The sequence below is a fragment of the Nelumbo nucifera genome, chromosome 7 (genome assembly GCF_055504915.1).
Source record: "Nelumbo nucifera cultivar China Antique chromosome 7, China Antique-T2T, whole genome shotgun sequence".
Lineage (NCBI taxonomy): Eukaryota > Viridiplantae > Streptophyta > Magnoliopsida > Proteales > Nelumbonaceae > Nelumbo > Nelumbo nucifera.
In genome coordinates, this window is record NC_142655.1 from 55,162,981 (window position 1) to 55,184,339 (window position 21,359).

Below are 21,359 nucleotides of genomic sequence, written 5' to 3' on the forward strand. Positions count from 1 at the left end.
GCTTAGATCTTGCTACTTCTATCCCCAAGAAATATTTCAATTTACCAAGGTCCTTTGTTTGAAAATGTTCCTGTAGAAAAGTCTTCAACCTGTCAATGCCCATTTTATCATTCCCGGTAATAACAATATCATCTACATACACCACTAATAGGATTTTTCCTGCCTGAGAGTCATGAATGAAGACAGAATAATCAACTTGGCACTGTTTCATACCAAACTTCTTTACCACCTCACTGAACCTACCAAACCATGCTCGAGGAGCATGTAGACCTGATATCAAGAATGATACCATGCAAAAAAGCATTCTTGATATCAAGCTGATAGAAGGATCGTGTTGTTCCCAAAAGATGACAATTCTTTCTCTCAGCCACCCCATTTTGTTGTGGGGTGTAGGTACATGAGGTATGATGTAAAATGCCATGTTGGTCCAAGTATTCTTGAAATGATGAAGATAAATATTCACGGCCATTATCAGAACGAAAAATTTTAATGTGAACACCAAATTGATTGTGAATCTCAGCATAAAAATTTTGGAAGATGGTAAACAATTCACTTCTTTCTTTCATTAAATAGAGCCACGTCATCCTTGAAAAATCATCAACAAAAATGACAAAATATCTATATCCATTGTATGACATCACTTTATAAGGACCCCAAACATCTGAATGAACCAAAGAAAAAGGACTCGACACACGGTTATCAACCCTAGGACAAAAGGGAACACGATGATGTTTCTCCAACTGACACGACTCACAATCTAAAACAGAAAGTTGACTCAACGAAGTAACTAAAGATTTCAAAACTTTCAGCAAAGGATAACCAAATCGATAGTGCCACTAGAGAGGAGAGAGATATGACTGGAGAGCTGTTGATGTTCTTCCACCACCGTCAAGATAATACAATCCACCGGCTTCATGCCCTCCACCAATCTTCATCCCTGTCTTGATATCCTGAAAAACACACATAGAAGGGTAAAAAGTAATATAGCAATTGAGTGACTTGGTCAACTTACTATCAGACATAAGATTAAACGGAAATTTAGGGACATACAAAACTGAGGATAAAGATAAGGGGGTCAAGTTAACATTGCCAACACCACAAATCGAGGATGTGGAACCATTAGCGAGGGTAACAGATTGTGATGTTGAGCAATGAAAAAGGGAAGAAAACACACCTGGAGTTGCAGTCATGTGATCGGAGGCTCCAGAGTCAATAATCCAGGGATTGGGTGTGGATGCCAAACAAGCCATACCCGAGTGTGCGAAAGTAGCCATGTTCTGCTGAGATGTGGATTGGACAAACCTCTCATACTCATCACGGGGAACACTCACCATCTCCTTCCCGGGAACATCTGTGGATGTAGGAGGCATCTGATCAGCTAAGCGATTCTCCTGTCTGAAACTGGTGTCACTAGTCAGGGCATGATTGGCCCAAGTTGAGGGTGGACCATGCAAATCATAGCAATAATTAATGGTATGTCCATCCATACCACAATGAGTACATCTCCTCGGACCCAAGCCACGTCCTCTGCCACGGGCTCCCCCTGAATCTCTACCTCCTGTACGACCACCACCACGGTTATATGTAGGTCCACCACCACCACTCTGGCCATATACCGGACCACTGCTACCACCACGGCCAAACTGAGCTCCTCGAGCTCCACCTCTAACACCACGGCCCCTTGACACTGCAAAGGCTGATCTATCAGAGACATTAGAGTTCTCAGTAGATCCAATGGAAGTCCTTCGAAGTCAAGCAAACACCTCTTCTAAAGAAGGGAGAGCTAACCCTCCTAGTATCTGATCCCGCACTAGTTCATACTCAGATTTCAGCCCCACCAAAAATCGAGTCACATCAAGTTGTTCTCTCTGTTGTTGCTGAATTTTGACATCAGAAGTGAGGGGGTGATAAACATTCAACTCATTACGAATGTTTCTCATGCTAGCATAGTACTCCTCAAGATTCAGATTGCCCTGTTGCAGATTAAAGTATTCTTGATACAGCTGATATACTCTGGTTGTATTGTCTTGACCAGAATACAACTTCTTAGCATGGCCCCACACATCTTTGGCAGTGTCAAGAAACATGAAATTTACACTAATCTTGGGTTCCATAACCACGTGATAATCTGTGCATCCACTTGTTCCCAGTCTTCATACTCATGAGAATCAGTGGAGGGTTTCTCCTCCCTTATGTGTTTCACCTTCTTCTTTGCCTTCAGAAAAACTTCTACAGATTTAGCCTAAGGTACATTATTCTCTCCATTCAGTTTAATGGAGGTCATTTGAACATTCAGGTAATCAATAGGTACCATCACATTAGATTTGCTATCATTGTTATCTCCCATTGCTGAATTATGTTATTACTGAATTCGGCACACTGCACACTACTTGATCACACTGATCACACTAGTTTCAGCACTTGTTACTACTGAAGGTTGCACTCTTTACACCACATACCCTACCCTACGACTACCTGAAATCTCACCACTATATGAGAACCACTCCCCCTTCGAATCACACAAAAAGCAGCATAAACCCTAGCACACTACAGTCTGAAATCCCATCATACGATCTGAAACATACTTCCTATTTGATTCATAACAAAAATATGCATAGAAATCTCTTACCTCATCACCTGAAAAACAAACCACACAAGAAAATCAGTCCACACAAAACACCCACTGCACCACACGAATCAGCCCTCTTCTCTTCATTGTGTTTTTGGTACTTTGAAGTTTGTGTTCTCTACAACACATTGGCACGTGTGCAAAACTGAAAAAGTGTTCCAGTTCTTCCAGGGTTCAGATGATCTTCGTCAAGGAACAGAACTTTTCAACCTGAACACTCCGCTCTGAAACAAACCAATCCCCACATGCATGAAAAAACCCATACAATGGAATATGATATCCACTGTTGTTGATCCAGCACCAACTTATACCTGCTTCAGAATTTAATTCCATGTTTAGCCACGAATTCATATCTTCCTTTCTTCTTTAATTTATTGTTGTGGGCATTATGGTGAGAAAATTTCACACAATATTTCAAGCAAATACACAATTATATCCAGGGTTTTCCAATAATTATCGACTATTTATTGGTTAAGAATACGCTTTCAGTCTTAACAGGAACTCAGAGAGAGAGAGAGAGAGAGAATATGAATCTTGTTTCAGATCACAACCTCCGAGATCACCATTGTGAATTGAACGAACCATATGTTCTTAAAGTCTGCAATAGAAAAGACTAGTTTTGGAGCAGAAAGTTCCACTTTAATACATTAGATTGCATTTTTGTGCAGTTAATTTCTGGAATACTGAGCAATATGGATGCTCAATTTGTAGCTTCTGGTTCTAACCCCCTTTGGTTGTGTCTTCAACTCAGGTTGATAACAGATACAACCATGCTGCAACTGAGCTGGACCATCAGATACATATGCTCATTTTGTTCTTCAAACAATCTCTTTTCTATATAGCAATCAAAGGGAGAAAATTGCCAATCAAATCCTTGCAACTGGAGAACACATCAGTAGTGGATGCATTGGAGAGGAGAAGTCATTTGAATCATCTTTAATCGAAAAGAAATGTGCTCTGCGCTAAGAAGAAAAGATCATCAGTCATGGAGACCACAAAAAGGCTTGCTGGAAAGATCTGTCTCAGTTTTACGGGCATGGATGTTTCAAAACTTCCTCCATCGGTGAGTTCCCTCACACGGAACTCATGATCTGTCTACGGCAAGAACCAGTGAGTATGAGAGGGACGGGAAGTACCTCCGGTGTGTCCTCCAGAAGGTCGTCAGCGTCGGATTTCTCTCCAAGCTTAGATGGAGGAGGAGGAGGAGGTGCAGGGGTCAGGGTTACACAGGGCAGGTCGAGAGTCTGAGAAAGTTTGAGCGGGAATGGGGATAAATTTTCGTTTTGGGTGAAATTAGGAGCTAACGGGATGATCCAACTACCGTCCCATTAGCTTTGCATGCGCTGAGGGAGGAATGCGTGTGAGAGGACACTTGGCGGGATTCCATTGTGTGGGGCGTTTTGGGGGCAAGGCCGTGGGGCGCAGATTTGAACTCTTTTTTCTCTCTCCCTCCCACCTGAATAAAAGAATTCAGTTCCCTTCCCCCAATGGTATTTTTCAACCAAATCCTTCTTCCATTGCCTCATACCTGGCTCCTCTACCTTCTTTCACAACTAAAAGGCTTTAGCCCTCAAGTATCACTACTAAAGTCTCTTTCTTTGTGTAGGTGGCCGCTAAAGTTTCACACCAAGTCAACACATGCGATTTGATTCAAAGGAAAAGAAGAGGGCAGCTTTATATTTCGCCACATGTGTCTCTTATGCTTGAAAAATGCAGAGTCTTTGAGCCACCTGCTCATTAATTGTATGACAGCCCATGACAGCCAGTAAGCTTTGGTAGTTATTTCTTGACCTGTTATATGCCTGCAGATTTTGCTGGGTTCCTCCTAAAAATGTTGTTGATTTCATCTCTAAATGGCCTGCTTGCAATCTTGGACCTAGGGGTAAATTATAATATTGGAGAACCATAGTTGATGTAGGACTAGCTCAGTCCTAGTCCTTAGAGAATGTTGAATGGTCTTCTTGATCAGAGTTTTATGGCTGTTGATGGCTGTAATGGCTTCTTGAAGGAATAAGAGAGAAAATAGGGAGAGAAAGCAGAGAGAAAATACCTGGAATCACTCACAGGGTGTCTAGAATCACTCTAGGGCATGGGAATCACTCACCATAGCTAGCATAAGCTGAAGAAAACTCAATATATTTCATTGCATTTTGTGTAAAACGTCTATACATGTTTACAGACTCTAAACTCATAATAATCCTAGGAGTCAAACTGTTAGACTCATAATAGCCTTAGGAATCAAACTATTAGACCCAATAATCCTAGTAGGACTCAAACTAAGCTGTCATATCATATTTTAATTCAAAGAAGACCCAATAACTCTAATCCTACTTATGCAATGACTGAAATTTTAAACATAAGCAAACTATAACTAGACAAAATAAACCCTATTATTAGACCCCACAGAAATTGCAAAATAAACCCAAAAATACATAAATATATAAAATTTCATAAAATTCCAATTTTGACTCTTCAGCTCCTGCATCAATAGTTCATGCAGATTTGTGGTGCCTTTGGGAGGAACAAATATAAGGATATTTGAAAATAAACCTACTGCTTGGGAAGGGATCAGAGATAGAACCTTGAATCTCCTCAATTTGTGGGTTCTCACGAGTAAGCTTAAAGGAATACCTCATGAATATTTGGACAGGAAATCTCAGCTGTATCCTTCTTTCCTCTAGGTCTGACCCTTTGATTCCACCTCAGATAGCTCCAAGACCAAGTTGAGAATTCCTGCTAAATTTTGATTGCAATTGTAGAATAATCTCTTATTGTAGGAGGATGGCAAGGATTGGTGGTCTCATAACTAATTCTGCAGGAACTATGTTGTGGGCTTACAGTGGACCTATTGGCATTACAGATGTGGCTTAAGCCCAAGTTAGAGCTCTTTTGATGGGGTCAAGGGTGGCTAGGTCTATTCATTCCACTCCTATTGTGGTGAAGGGTAATTCAAGAAATGCTATTGGATGGGCTGCTAATCAGGATGCAGGTCCTCGGAAATTGGCCCACCTGCACAATGAAATTCAAGAGTTCTCCGTTCTTTTTTTGCTCTTTCAGATAAGTTCCTAGGGAGCTGAATGCCATGGCTGACTCCTTAGCAAAAACATGGGTGTATAGGACTTCATTTTTTTTTTATGAATGAAGATAATTTTACTAAGCCAGAAAATTAAGGCCTTACAGGACCCATGAAGAGGCACGAGCTGTTACCTCTTCTAACAGAGTATTACATCAAGTTAAAAACAGGAATAAACAGAAATAAAATTACAGTGCAGCCCAAAATAAACGTTCCCTTGAAGCCTCTTGCTTGGCTACCCATCCACTAAGGTTTTTGCTGATCTTCCCACCCAGAGAGAGGTAACAGTCATGCTTCTAGTGAGCCAATTGACTTTCCTCAATAAGTCTCTGTGTTGCCACATGGCTGAAGCTGGATCTGTCAGCCATCCCATAACAATTTTGGAGTCTCCTTCAATTACCAAATTCTGAACTCCTAATTGCTCTGCAATCTGAATACCTTGTACAACCGCTAAAATCACAGCTCTATTAGAGTCTCCTATTCCACGGGGTCTGAAAACAAGGCTAAGATGTTGCTGTCCTTATCTCTTAGCACCCCTCCTATCCCCGATGGGCCTGGATTTCCTTAGCTACTACCAACAAAATTCAGCTTTGCCCAACCTTCAGGTGGAGGCACCCACCCTACAGATTCCTTGTCCTTCCTCGTATGACTATTAGCCACCACTATCCAGTTTCTCCAAATATCATCAAAAGAAAATGTATGAAAGAAGTCCATAGTTCTTAACCAATGGATGGCCCTAGTCAAGATACAATCCTCTACAGCCAGAGTGCTTCTTTCCTTTTCCTTGAATACCCTTACATTCCTTTCTTCCCAGATTGTCCACAAGGCGGCTGCTCTAATGCATCTCCACACAGTTTTTCCTTTTTTTGTAGGCCACACAAAAAATGAAGGATCGAACAACTGACTTAAGTCTGTGGTCAGATTCCCCCTACACCCAAACAAAGCAAAAATCCAACTCCAAATAGCACTAGAAAAGGAACAAGATACAAGTAAGTGGGAGCAATCCTCACCACTAGCCCTGCAAAGTACACACCAGTTAGGGGACAAACACATGAAAGGCCTTTTCTTCTGCAAGCAGTCCAAGGTATTGATTTTTCTATAAAACACCTCCCGGTAGAAAATAATAATTTTAGGTGGAACAGGTCTAGACCATATCTCCTTGGTCGAAAAACCCAACTACCCAGGGGAAGAGCATAGGGTCTTAAAAAAGAAGCACAAGTGAAGTAACCTTTTGGATGAGGGGACCATAATCTCACATCCAAACTAAGAGGGTCCAAAAAGACACTGCCAAGAAGAGACAACAGATCTGAAACACTACTAAGTTCATTACCCCCAATCCTCTCTGAAGACCGAAGTCCCAACTTAAGGATGAGGGTGAGGTAAGAGTTCGGAGAAAATGAGAGATAGTTTTTTACTTGTAAAGAGAAAGGTAATAGAGAGACGGGAACCAGTCCCTAAGGGCAACGATACCCACCCAAGTGTCTTCCCAAAATAAAACAGAGTTACCAGAGTTGACATCATACCTGACAGAGTTTAGAAATTGAGGGAGGATACTTTGGATTGCTTTCCACAGAGATGCCTACATAGCTTGACGCGATACACCCGCATCCCATCCATTTTCCAGTCTGCCATGTATACTAGCTATCACTTCATGCCACAACCTCTCCCTTTCTCTGGGCCACCTCCACAACCATTTTCCTAAGAGAGCTTTATTCTTGAGAGCTAACCTTCCTAATCCTAGTCCACCCTCCTCTTTACTCCTACAAACTATTTCTTAGTTAATTAGATGATCTTTCTTTTCCTCCCCTTGTATAGTGATAGCACTTTGCCATTGTTTTTTACTTTTTTTGGGCTTCCTGGTTTTTGTACATCTTCTCATGTACATCCCCCCTCTTGATATTTAATGAAAGTTACCTTTTATCAAAATAAAAATAAAAAAAATTAAGCATACATATAACTCCAAAATGATGGGCAATAAAAGCACCTAATCTGTGATAAACATTATTTTATTCTGACACATGCATACAGATACCAAATGGGGGCCAACCAATACCACATTGGAAATATGTGCCATAAATAGATGCAATGAGTAGGAAGGTCTAAATGTAACAAAAAATGGCATACCTTCTCAGGGTGCTCAAATTTTTCTAACTCTCTTTCAATTAAATTTGCCATGGCCTTTATGTAGCCTTCACGCTGGTACCAGGAAGGTATAATAGTGTGTTGCATGTTAACCAGGTACTCATCCTCCCTAGTGATCAAATAAATGAAATTATCAGACAAAACTGAAGTCAGGGTGCACTAAAAACATCATAATGTGATAGTAGCATGAACTCATTCAATACCGGAATATGCTTTCTAACAGTCGAAGGCTTGAACCACTAGTTGATATTGAGAATTGCGGATAAAGAGGAAGCACAACAAGCTTTGTTATTCCATCTCTTTTTATCTACAAAATATAACACAAATTATAAATTATATTTATACTCCAGCATACTGAAAAATTCTATAGCTACCATTATGTTGTGTTTTCTTTGAAAGAAAATGAGAAACAACAAGTTGAGGGAAAGTTCTTAAGGAATCCTGAAGTTAAATCTTGATCACCAAAATGATCAGGTTCAACATGAAAAAATATATTTTTTTTTGGGATAGGAATAAATTTAAAAGCTAGATTTTTCAGGGAAACTAAACCCTATTTGGGATTGCCCCTAGGAAGCACTAATTTGCATTCAATGATCTTTGGTAATTAAGATACAGAAGTACTTTTGCAGATGCAGAGGACAGCAAAAGATTGTGAGGCAGAAGTACCTATTTGATAGCCTTTGCCTCACAATTAGGTGATTTCTGGCTTTTGGCTTCTATAGACAGAAAAAAACTTAAGCATGTCTTATAATTGTAATGTAAATGTAAAGAGACTGGGCCGAATGGGTCCTAGTATCTTCTCTTGTAATATTTTTTCTATTTTCCTGTTAGCTAATGGGCCTCTCTTAATGGGCCTGTTATTTTTTTTGTTTGATCTCTTTATGTTACTGCCTAGCTGGCCGCCCACTTAAGGGCATACTTGTAATTATTTTAACATTAACTTTTAGTAAAAAGAATTAGAGAAGAAAGGCAAGGATTATTCGAACCTTTCTTCTTCTTCCTCCTCTTTTCTCCATCTTCTTCTCTTGTATTGCTGCTCTTACTTTTCTTCCTCCTTTTTTTCTCTCTAATTTTCAAGTTTACACCTATTTTTGAGGACTGGTTTACATCTTGGTGTCAGAGCAGGTTTCTTTCTTCCTTCTTTTCTTCTTCCTCTTTTTCCATACACCCTTAGATTAAGAGAGTGTATGGAGAGATAGATTCTCTATAGCTCATAGGATCTCTGGCCTAGTTGGTAGAGGGTTTGGAGAGTTTAAATCTGGCTGGATATTGCCAAGAAGTAGTGTTGTTTTGTTGCTGCCCAAAACCCTAGCCGACTAGAGATTTTCGAAGGTACAGGTAAAGGTGAAGCTTTGGGTGTGGCACTCCGTGCTTGGGAGGTGTCTTTTGACTCCTAAAGGAGGGTGGTTCAGGTTTGGAAGAGATTGGGAAGCTCTAGTAGGATCGGCTGCATCTTCTCTCTTCCTCCCCAACAGTTGGACGGAGTAAAACCCTAGTTTTCAAGCATCTGAGTTCTAGTTTGACTTCAAGTAAGTTTATATAGACCAAATTTCTGGTTCTTTGATTTTCATTTGATTAATGGAGCCATACGGAAGTGAGTTCAAGCAAGTGTCGGTTTCCGGCCTTGGCTCGGTAGATTCTGTTTTGACTGATGACCACAATCAAGCTAGATGGGACAAATTATCTTGTTTGGGCATAGTCTATAAGAATTTATGTCTGTAGTAGAGGAAAACTCGGGTATCTCACAGGTAGTAAAGTGAAACCCAAAGAGACAGACCCTGAATTTGAGAAATGGATGCAGGAGAACAATACAATCATTGGATGGTTGGTCAACTCTATGCAACCTCATATAAGTCAGCATTATCTCTGGATGTCTTCGGCTAAGGAGATATGGGACAGTGTTACTGAGACCTATTCACAGAAGTTGAATGTAGCCAGAGTCTACAAGTTGAAAAGTGATGTGAAGAACCTAAGACAAGGGGAGAAGAGTGTAGCAATCTACTATTCTATACTGAAATCCCTATGGTAAGAAATTGATGTTATGGAGACAGTTGTATGGGAGAGTAAGAATGATGCTGAAATGTATAGGAAGTTAGTGGAGAGAAATAGGGTGTTTGAATTTCTTACTGGACTCAACCCTGAGTTTGACATCATTAGGCAAAATATCCTGGCCAAAGATGAGGTTACTCTTTCCCAGGCATACGCTATGATAAGCAGTGAGGAGAGTAGGCGGAAGGTTCAGTTACAGAGTCCACCTACAAAATACTTTGTGCATGCTGGAATAAAGCCAAAGGGTCCTACTGAGAAAAAGGAGCAGATATGTGAATATTGCAAGAAATCGAGGCATACAAAGGACACTTGCTAGAAGCTTCATCCTGAGCTTCTTCCTGATAGGTTTAAGAATAACAATAGTTCTAAGAAGGGTAGTCAGGTAGGAAAGCCTAAAAAAACTAATGTTGCTACAGTACCTGAAGGAGGAAATAAGGAGAGTGAAGAAAAATCAACCATTGAGCAGTTGGCAGCAATGAAGGCGGATTTTGAAAAGTATGGGAGGCTGCTAAATCACTTGGAAGCTATTGTTTCTTCATCTCACTCTTCCAACAACACATCATCATCATCTGCATTTGCTCACTCAGGTATTCGTGCTTCTGCAAATCATGCTTCAGTTTCAGGTAGTCATAAAATCCATTGGATTATTGATTCCGGTGCATCAGACCATATGACCAGCCTGTCTAATTTCTTCTACTCATACCACCTCTCTAGTAAAGAGAAAATATCCCTTGTTGATGGGTCTCTTGCTCCCTTGTCCATGAATTGTAGCATAACCTTTTTTCCCACTCATTGTGTTTTTCAGGACCTGCAATCTCAGAGGATGATTGGGAGTGGCCATGAGGAGAATGGAATATACTTGTTGGACACACCGGATAGAGCTTTTGGACCACCTCATGGAGTTGCCTTAGAGTCAGTTTTGTCAGAGTCTGTTAACAAAGTCTTGTTATGTCACTTTCGGTTTGGTCATTTGTCATTTTCTGCTTTGAGTCATTTGTTTCCAAATATGTTTAAGGGAGTGTCTTTATCGAGTCTTCATTGTGAGTCGTGTGAACTGGCAAAGCATTGTAGACATTCTTATTCAGTAAGCAATAAAAGATCTCTTTCTCCTTTTCATATTGTTCACTCTGACGTGTGGGGGCCATATCATTTTCCAACTATGGGGGGTTACAGGTACTTTATCCTTTTTATTGATGATTACTCTCATTACACTTGGATTTATCTCATGAACTCCAGGGATGAAGTACCAGCTATTGTGCAAAAATTTCATGAACTCATCCTCACCCAGTTTAACACCCAAATCAAAATATTCCGTTCTGATAATGCTAAGGAGCATTTTGAGAAAACCCTCTCCGCCTACCTTGAAACTTTTGGGGTTATTAATCAAAGTTCTTGTTCCTACACTCCACAATAGAACGGAGTGGCGGAAAGGAAGAACCGACATGTGGTTGAAGTTGCCCATCCCTCTTGTTTGCATCCCATGTTCCTATAAAATTTTGCGGAGATGTTCTTCTTACTACTACCTTTTTTATCAACCATATGCCCTCCCGGGTTCTTAACTTCAAAACCCCCTTTAGCCTTCTCTTCCCGGATGAGGATATTTTTTCTCTTCCTCTTCGTGTTTTTGGGTGCACTTGCTATGTGCATGCTCACAGCCATCAAGGGCACAAATTTGAACCTAAGGCTCGTAAATGTGTTTTTCATGGATATGCCTCCACACAGAAGGGATATTGCTGTTTTGATCCAGTTAGTGGCATCCGCTTTGTATCTCGGGATGTCACATTTGCTGAGTTGACTCCCTTCTTTAGTATTTCTCCTGAGGGGGAGAAATCTGAAGAACCCTTTGCTATGTCTCCAGCTGTTCCTCTTCCCATTCCTCTTGAGTCCACTCATGAGGTGTCCACTTCTCCCACTGGACCTACCTCCAATATACCTATTCCTCCTCCTCCACCTCATTCTCCTATAATTCCTCTTCATCCTGTTCTCCAAAGGTGGTACCAAAGGCACAGATTCAAACATGGGCAAGTTGTTTCCACTCCTACAGAAGAACCTCTTGCTCCTCCCATCATTACTGAGGTAACAGGTCAGCCTTCCTCTGATCCATCTACATCTTTCCCAGACCTTGACCTTCCTATTGCTCTCCGCAAGGGCAAGTGGAAGTGTACAGCCCATTGTATCTCCAAACACCTGTCTTACAGCCTTCTCTCTCCTTCCTACTACTCTTTTCTTGCTTCTGTTTCTTCCTATGTGATACCCAGGTCCGTACCGGAAGCCTTATCTAAACCTGAATGGAGGGATGCTATGATGGCTGAACTGGATGCTTTGCATAAGAACCATACCTGGGATATTGTTGACTTGCCTGAAGGGAAGGAACCAGTGAGTTGTAAATGGGTGTTTACCATTAAATATCACTCTGACGGATCTATTGAGAGGTTTAAGGCTAGGCAGGTTGCTAAAGGCTACACTCGGATGTATGGTATTGACTATCTTGAGACATTTGCTCTTGTAGCTAAGATGACCTCAGTCCGGGTTTTATTATCTCTAGCCGCTATTTTTGATTGGCCTCTACACCAGTTTGATGTTAAAAATGCCTTCTTAAATGGAGACCTACATGAAGAGGTCTATATGTCTTTGCCTCCAGGGGTGTATGGGAAGGAAATGCAAAGCAAGGTGTGTAAACTGTAGAAATCTATTTATGGTCTCAAACAGTCTCCTCGGGCTTGGCTTGAGAGGTTCAGGGCTGGCTCTTGTCTCCTTTGGTTACACACAAACTCAATCTGATCATACCCTGTTCTTGAAGAGAAATGGCTCTCTGGTGACCTTTTTGATAGTTTATGTTGATGATATTGTGGTCACAAGTAATGACACTCAAGAGGTTAGTAAACTCAAAAGATTTCTTAACTCTGAATTTGATATCAAGGATTTGGGAGATCTTTGGTATTTTTTGGGCATTGAAGTTACTAGATCTAAGGATGGTATCTTCATTTCTCAACGTAAATATGTCCTTGACCTCCTTGCTGAGACTGGTAAACTTGGAGCTAAACCAATCTCCACTCCTATTGATCCCAATCATAAGCTTTCTGCTACAGATGGTGACCTTTTATCTGATAAGGGGGTGTTTCAGAGACTACTTGGGAAGTTGTTATATCTTTGCATGACTCGGCCGAACATTTCCTATGCAATAAGTGTTATTAGTCAATTTATGCATTCTCCCAGAGAGACTCATTTAGCTGTTGTAGAAAGGGTTCTGTGTTACTTGAAAGGTACTCCAGGGAAAGGTATTCTATTTGCCAAACATGGACACATGAAGTTGGAAGCTTTCACTGATGCTAATTGGGCAGGATGTATTGATGATAAGAGATCCACCTCAAGTCATTTGTGCTCTGGTCGCTGGGAACATTGTGTCATGGAGGAGTAAGAAACAGTTTGTAGTTGCTAGATCCTCAGTTGAAGCAGAATATAGGGCAATGGCACATGGTGTGTCAGAATTACTGTGGCTACGATCCCTTTTAGAAGAATTGGGGGTTGACTATGAAAAGCCAATGATGCTCTACTATGACAACCAAGCAGCTATCAATATTGCACATAATCCTGTTCAACATGACAGAACTAAGCACATTGAGGTTGATAGACATTTTATAAGGGAAAGAGTTTCCTCAGGAGAAGTTTGTTTGTCATTCATAACATCAGACGAACAATTGGCTGATATCTTGACCAAGGGAGTTCCGAGAGGGAAAATGACACACTACATAAGCAAGCTAGGCATGATTGACATCTATGCTCAGCTTGAGGGGGAGTGTAAAGAGACTGGGCCGAATGGGTCCTAGTATCTTCTCTTGTAATATTTTTTCTATTTTCTAGCTGGCCGCCCACTTAAGGGCATACTTGTAATTATTTAACATTAATTTTTAGTGAAAAGGATTAGAGAAGAAAGGCAAGGATTATTCGAACCTTTCTTCTTCTTTCTCCTCTTTTCTCCATCTTCTTCTCTTGTACTGCTGCTCTTACTTTTCTTCCTCCTTTTTTTCTCTCTAATTTTCAAGTTACACCTATTTTTGAGGACTGGTTTACATTTGTAAAGATTCCTTCAAATACCTGAACTACTTTCATAATCTTTATAATAAATTCTTGAATGACTAATGTATCACACAGACCTTCAGTCATGCACAAAAGCTACTTTCATAATCTTACATGAAAAAAAGTCACCCAATACTCTTATTATGGAAAATCCTTCCATTTGTAGGTGCATCCTGCAAATGCTCCCTTTTAAGGGATTTTGAATTGTCAGCAGTAAAACCAAAAACAACTTTATTCAAGGTGGATGCACTGGAAATGAAACATGGTAAAGGAAATGAGAAAACACAGGAGTTACAAAGTAACTATAGTAATTCCACATCAATGTTAGATGTCTATGATTAAGGTATAATAAATGCTTACACAGGTAGTAAAAAATCCACACTTATGAACTATAATGTGCAGATTCCAACTTGAATTTTCTGAAATTTTCAAGTAGATTAATGTACGATAATTTAGTGTTTCTAAGTAATAAGATTTTTAAAATATATTCCTGTATTATCATGGTCTCTTTAATAGTGATATCAAATTATGAACCATTGATACCTAAATGAAATTAAACAATGACATTATGTTACTATATAACAGTTTAGTTGCCATAACCCTTGGACCATATAGTTTCTAAACAGGTTAAAAACTAAATGCAAACTATAATTTTTAGAATATTAACACATTCATAATCAATAATGATACAGCCAAAGAAGAAAGTAAATACCATGCATTGTTATTTTTTCTTTTAAAATACTCTTGAATTCAGACAAAATACAGAACTGAAAATAATTTTTTGGGTTCATTTACACAGAATCAAAATCAGCATATCAGAATATCCTAACCATGCTTTTTACTTTATTCGCTTGGATGGCAAAATATTGCCAGAAAAAGTAATGTAGAGAATAGATATTTAAATCTTTAAGCATCTTAACCTAACCCATTTCTTAGGTGGAACCACCCAGTGGTTTCCTAATCCCTGTAGTAAATGAGATACATGTTGACACTTTGATATATGGCATGGATCATTGTAAGTTTATTTGACACAATGCCCTACAGCTTCCATGCCTTATATCACATGCTTAAAAAATGTTAAAGAAAATAATAATATGATTTAAAAGGCTGATTATGTTTTTTTCTTTATCTGGAGGTGTTAGAAGGTTTCTTTCTAGTATCAAAGGCAATTTTTTTAATCAGTGAGAAAGAACAATTTTATTAATTTCAGTGAAAATTAAACTGATTGGGAAACCATCAAGCACCAGGTGGAGTTTGCATATGCAGATTGGAAGTCTCTTTGACTCAACGACCTTCAGTTGGCCAAAGAGAAGAGGTAAAGTTTTGCAGAGGAGTGTCAGGGCTGTCGTGATTTGGACGGTGTGGGAGGAAAGGAGTGGTAGAGTATTCAATGATAAAGAAAGAAGTAAGGAAGCATTGTTGGAATGCATTTTAAATAGAGCTATACTGTGGGCCAAATCCTTAAATATTTTTCTGACTTCTCCTTTGATGATATGTGGAGAAATTAGGAAACTATATCTAGAAGTTCTACCATAAGGGACAAAACCAATTGTTTCTTGGAAACCCCTGGAAGAAGGTTTTATCAAACTGAAATTTGATGGCAACAGTCTAGGGAACCCAGGCCCGACTGGCATAGGGGGAGTGTTTAGAAATTTTGAAGATCATGTTGTTTCTTTATTCTCAGGTCCAATTGGAGTACGGGATTCAGTCTTTGTGGAGTTCCAAGCTGCATTGCAAGGAGTACAGATTGCTCGATAATTAAATTATGACAGACTGTTAATTGAAGGTGACTCTAAACTGATAATAGGGTGGTTGAAGGAACCAAAAACAGTAATTTGGAAATACAAGGAATATATGAAAATATTCAAATGGCTGGTTAGAGACATGACAACATATATACAATGGGAAAGGTGATCAGCCAATGGGATGGCTATTTACTGTGCAAAATGGGGGGGTGCATAAGTCTGAACTATTTTGGGCTCAGGTGTAATTCTGTTTCTGGTTGGAGCTACATCTCGCACCTCTGTTGGATGCTTATTGTAATACTTTGACGTAACCCTTTCTCTTTTTAATAAATTTTTTATCATTTATCAAAAAAAAATCAGCACCACAACAATTTTTCCTAGAATAAATTTGGTCTTTCAACTCCCTACTTTGCTAAAACATCTGCCATTTCATTTGCTGTTCTCCTTATCACCTAATAGAACAGATGATCCTTCTTGCTAGGGAGTCTATTTCCCTGAAAGCATATCTATAGAGCCAAGGAACAGAATTGACTTGCTGAGTCCATGAGATTATTAGTTATGACTCACCTTCTACTTCCAATTCTGTGATACCCAGTTGTTTTGCAAAATCTTAAGCCTTGTAATAGGCCCCAAATTTCAGCCTTTACTGAATTCCCAACACCAACTGGACATGAATACAAAGCCACCACTTCAGCTTGGTGATTTTTAAAGACTCCTATTCCTGCCCTTCCTGGATTCCCCATTGAGCTGCCGTCGAAATTAAGCTATAGTCTATTTTTGGCTGAAGGTTCCCAGTCCATTCTCAATCTTTCCTTGAGTCTACCCGTTTGTGCCACTTCATCCCATGCTCTTAGAATGGTATTAGTTGAATACTCCCTGAAGAGTTCCAAAGTTCTTACCCATTGTGCAGTTCTAACTGTTTTTGCCTCAGTCAGCTCTTCTTTGGTTCTGTTTTTTCACTAAAGATCCTTTGGTTTCTTTCCTCCCATATAGTCCACACTACAGCTGCTTTTGTTGTCCTCCGAAAAATCCTTCCCCTTTTTTCTATTGCCTCAAGAAGTCAGGATTGAATTGGCCTACCACGTCTTATGGGGGGTCCCATCTGCAACCAAAAAGAGAACAGACAAAGTTCCAAATACCAGTCACAAAATCACAGGAGATTAACAAGTGAGGGAGAGACTCACCACTAGCTTTGCAAAAGACACACACACGAGGAGAAAGGCACATATTAGGCTTTTTTCTTTGTGGCCTGTCACAAGTGTCAATCTTTCCAAGGAACAGCGAAACACTTCCCAATACTAACCTTGAACTTTTGGAGGGATAGGTTTATACCAAATCTCTTGCACTGGGAAATTCACCCTCACTCCGAGTGTACAAGTAGGTTAAAAAGGAGGCACACAAGAACAATCCCTCAGTGGAAGGAGACTAAACTCTTGCATCAAAAACACTTTGGGTCCAAAAAAAACATTTTCCAGTTTAACCCTAAGGTAGTGATTACACAAAATTTAGCAACATGTTCCAATTTGTAATTTGAAAGGGAATAGAAATTAGGGAATTGTAACTTAAGTGGCAGCTCATCAACCCAAAGATCTTCCCAAAACAAAACTTTATTTCCATTACCCACATCAAAATGAATGAAATTTAAAAAGGAAAGTAGTACCTCAAAGATCTTTCCAAGGGGAGCTCAATGAAGTGTGAGTCACCAATTTTGCATCCCAGCCATTTTCCGCTACTCCATGAATGCTTGTAAGGACCCTCTGCCAAAGTCTATCACTCTCTAGAGGAAACCTCCAAAGCCACTTTCCTAGTAAAGTTGTATTTCTCTTTACCAAATTCCCTATGCCCAGTCCCCCTTGATCCTTGGGTCAACAAACCTGTTCCCATTTACCAATGATCCTTTTTCTCATCTCCCAGTTCCCACAAAAAGTCTCTCATAATCTTTTCTAGTTGCCTTTCCACCTTCACTAGAATCTTAAAAGTGGATAGGAAATAGATAGGTAAGTTGGCTAAAGTGGATTTAACGAAAGTTATTCTACCCCCTCAAAGAAATGTAATTTCTCTTCCACATGGCTAACTTTTTTGTAAATCGTTCCACAAAAGGTTTTCAGAAACCTTTTGTTTTCAGATTACCCCCCAAAGGCATTCCAAGATATTCTAGGGGTAAGACTTTGAATTCACATCCAAGAATCTCTGCCACTACCTGAATGTCATCTCCTCCCATATTGACTCCTGCCACACAACTTTTCACCCAGTTCACTCTCAATCCCGATATCCTTCAGAAAACCTCCACCAACTCCTTCAGATTCCTCATTCTGGATATATCACCTTCCTCACAAAGAATGATTATGTCATCAGCAAATTGTCAATGAGTTACTGTCACCTCATCCCTTAATCTCCAACCTCTAAACATTGAGTCAGCTCTGATAGTTAGTCTACTAAGCACTTCAGCCATGAAGGTGAAAAGAAAGGGGGAATGGGGTCACCTTGCCTCAAGCCTCTCTTGGTAAGGAAGAAATCTCTAGCAACTCCACTTACTAGAATCGAGAAGTAGACTGAACGCATACACCCATTTATCCATTTCCTCCATTTTTCTCCCAATCCAATCTTTCCCGGCAAGCCTATTAGGAAAGACCAATTCACGATATCATAGACCTTTTCCAAATCTAATTTACAGATTAAACCTTTCCCTCCATACTTCTTTTTCTATGCCACACACTCATTTTCCACAAGAATTTGGTCCATTATTTGTCTCCCTTCTACAAAGGCTCCTTGATTTTACGATGTTATAAAGGGTAAAATAGTTTTTAATCCAACCACCAAGACCTTGGCTATCACTTTGTAGAGGCTACCCACTAGGCTAATGGGTCTATAATCTTTTGGGATTTTGGGCTCTTTCTTTGTAGGCAAAATTTATTGCATGAAAGGTAAACAGCTGATGCCTTAGATCATTTGTAGTACAAGGACAACTTCATTGTTCTCAAGGTTTTAAATATTGACACACCCAATACACACGAACTTTGTGTATAGGGTGTTTCTAAGGCATGCAAGACTTTTTTTTGGTTTTGTTTTTTTTCTTCAAAACTAATAAAATTATGATAATATTTATAGAATGTCATGGGAAGAAGACAAAAACCATAAACAAAACCAAACATGTCCCATTAACAGGAAAACTGGAAAACCAAAAGAAATTTTCCAATGTTGTCAAGGTGTAGCCTATGCAACTAAGTGCCCTTGGTTGGGCACCTAACCTAAATGCCTTGACTTGTGGAAACAAGGCACTCGCCTAGGCAACAAAAACCACAAGGTGCACACCATTCTACTATTTCTATAATATCATGTAAGATTTGTTTTAAAGTTTTACTGTTGAAATTTAAAAGATTCAAGGGTTTTGAGAAGAAATAAAAGAAAGAAAGAAGAGAAGGATAAAGAGGTTACTTTTTCTTTTTTTTATTCTCTTTCTTTCTCTCTTATATTAAATAAAGCAACCTATTTTCTTTTTTTCTTTTATTTACTCTGTTAAATTTTTACATATAAAATTATAGCCCCCTCTAATTGTTAATTTGATATGAAATTGCTCTATTAGTATTATTTTTTATAAATGATTATATTAGTATTATTTTTGAAAATATTGAAATTAATATTATTTAAAATACTATTGTCTTTTACACATATTTGTTAAGGCATTGCATAGACAACTAGGTGCCCTTGGTTGGGCACATCACCTGAACACCTTGACTCATAACAACAATGCACCCATCTAAGAGATTAGTTACCTGCCCAGGGGACAAAAGTCACAAGGCAGGCGCCTTATTACAATGTTATTACTAAGGCTGCACCTTACTAATATGTGTATTAATACATTTATATATACTATATGTATTATTTATGCTTTGTTTTAAAGTTTTTTTTTATCAGTAAATATGTATTTTATTAAAATTCAGATTGTAAGCAGTTTATCCAACTTGGTGATGGGACTGTTGATCCCCTTTACTCAACTCTATTCACCCCCTCATTACAGTGTATCCCAAAACAATTGCTGTCTCAATATACAACTTTGTTTTAAAGTTTTACTATTGAAATTTAAAAGATCCAAGGGCTTTGAGAAGAGAAAAGGAAAGAAAGAAGAAAGGATAAAGAGTTTTCTTTTTCTTTTCTGTCTCTTACATTAAATTAAACGGCAGATCCACCCTTTTTCTTTTCCTCTTTGAATTGATCTCTATCTTAAATTTTTACCATATAAAATTATAGCCTTTTTTTAGTTGCTAGTTTTATGAAAATATTGAAATTAATATGTTTAAAATGTTATTGTCTTTTAGACATGATGATTTTCCATGTTTTGAGAGAAAATTTAATGTTCTAATAAAAGGAATTTCTATTTTTTTTCAATTAACATGCAAGTTGAATGGTATATAAAACTAGGGAATTGACCAAAATCAAGATTTTTATTTTTATAAAATTCTTATTGTTAACCAAATTTTAGTTTTATATTTTATAAAATTCTTATCGCCTAAGCGACTAGGTGCCCTACTGTCCACAAAATCACCTAGATTACAACAATGCATCCTCCTAATTGGTCCACAACAGTATATTGATTCGCCATGCAAATTTTTTACAGGGAAGGTATTATCAAATTGTCCAGATGATATTTTCTGTCAAAAACATGGAGAAACACATAACCAATCTGAGGATATATATTCACAAAATAATAATCAAAATAATGGCTAGCAAGGTTACCTGCTCAATAGCTTCTTCAGTGAAAGGATGCCAGTACCTCATTCCAACATACACTTTTGCAGGGACATTTTTTGCAGAGAGGGCCTTTCTCAGCTCTTCAGCCTAAAGCACATAAAAGGACATTACAATTTATTATGTAAAACATGCATCGACTCCTAAAAAAAATCAAAACAAAATTTTCAGAACAATAGTAAATCATGCCCACCACTGTTAAAAAAAAGAAAGGAAAAAAGGATCCAAACAATAACATCTAAAAGACAAATTACTCCACAAACAAAAGATAGACCAGAATGAACACCTTGTTTGCTGGAACACAGCTACCGAAGGAGAAGAGAAGAAGAAGAAGAAGAGAAAGTTTTGAGAATGGCGGCAATAACCTCTCAGCTGACCCTACTCTATTATAAATAAGTGTATTACATTATGTTACATGAGTTGACTAGACTGCCCCTGATTAGTGATGGGACACCTAGACAAATAAAACACTAAATAAGATTAGGCCCAATAACTAATGACTTAAGACACAACAAAGATAAGCATACATATTAAGACAATCAAACCAACACTCCCCCTCAAGCTAAGCATAGATGTCAATCATGTTTAGCTTGCCAAGTAAGTCCAAGAATTTTACTGAGGCTAGCCCTTTTGTTAGAACATCTGCGATCTGCATCTCGGAGGGAGTATAAGGAATGCAGAGTTCTCCTGAGACTATTCTTTCTCTGACAAAGTGTCGGTCAATCTCAATATGTTTCGTTCTATCATGTTGCACTGGGTTATTTGCAATGTTGATGGCTGCCTTGTTGTCACAGTACAACCTAGGAGGGAACTCGATCTTTATTCCAAGTTCACCAAGAAGGATCTTAAGCCACAGAAGTTCAACAACACCATGAGCCATAGCTTGATATTCAACTCT

General features: G+C 38.9%; 1 protein-coding gene across 1 annotated transcript in view; it reads right to left on the bottom strand.

Annotated features, from left to right (window-relative positions):
• FC2 (ferrochelatase 2) overlaps positions 1–21,359 on the bottom strand; it is a 102,290-nt gene that overhangs the window by 28,316 nt on the left and 52,615 nt on the right. Inside the window, exons 4-6 of the mRNA XM_010262285.3 lie at positions 20,450–20,551; positions 8,048–8,151; positions 7,827–7,953 (exon numbers count right to left, since the gene is read on the bottom strand). Coding sequence (XP_010260587.1) covers positions 7,827–7,953; positions 8,048–8,151; positions 20,450–20,551 — 333 coding nt within the window. The remainder of the gene's footprint in view (positions 1–7,826; positions 7,954–8,047; positions 8,152–20,449; positions 20,552–21,359) is intronic.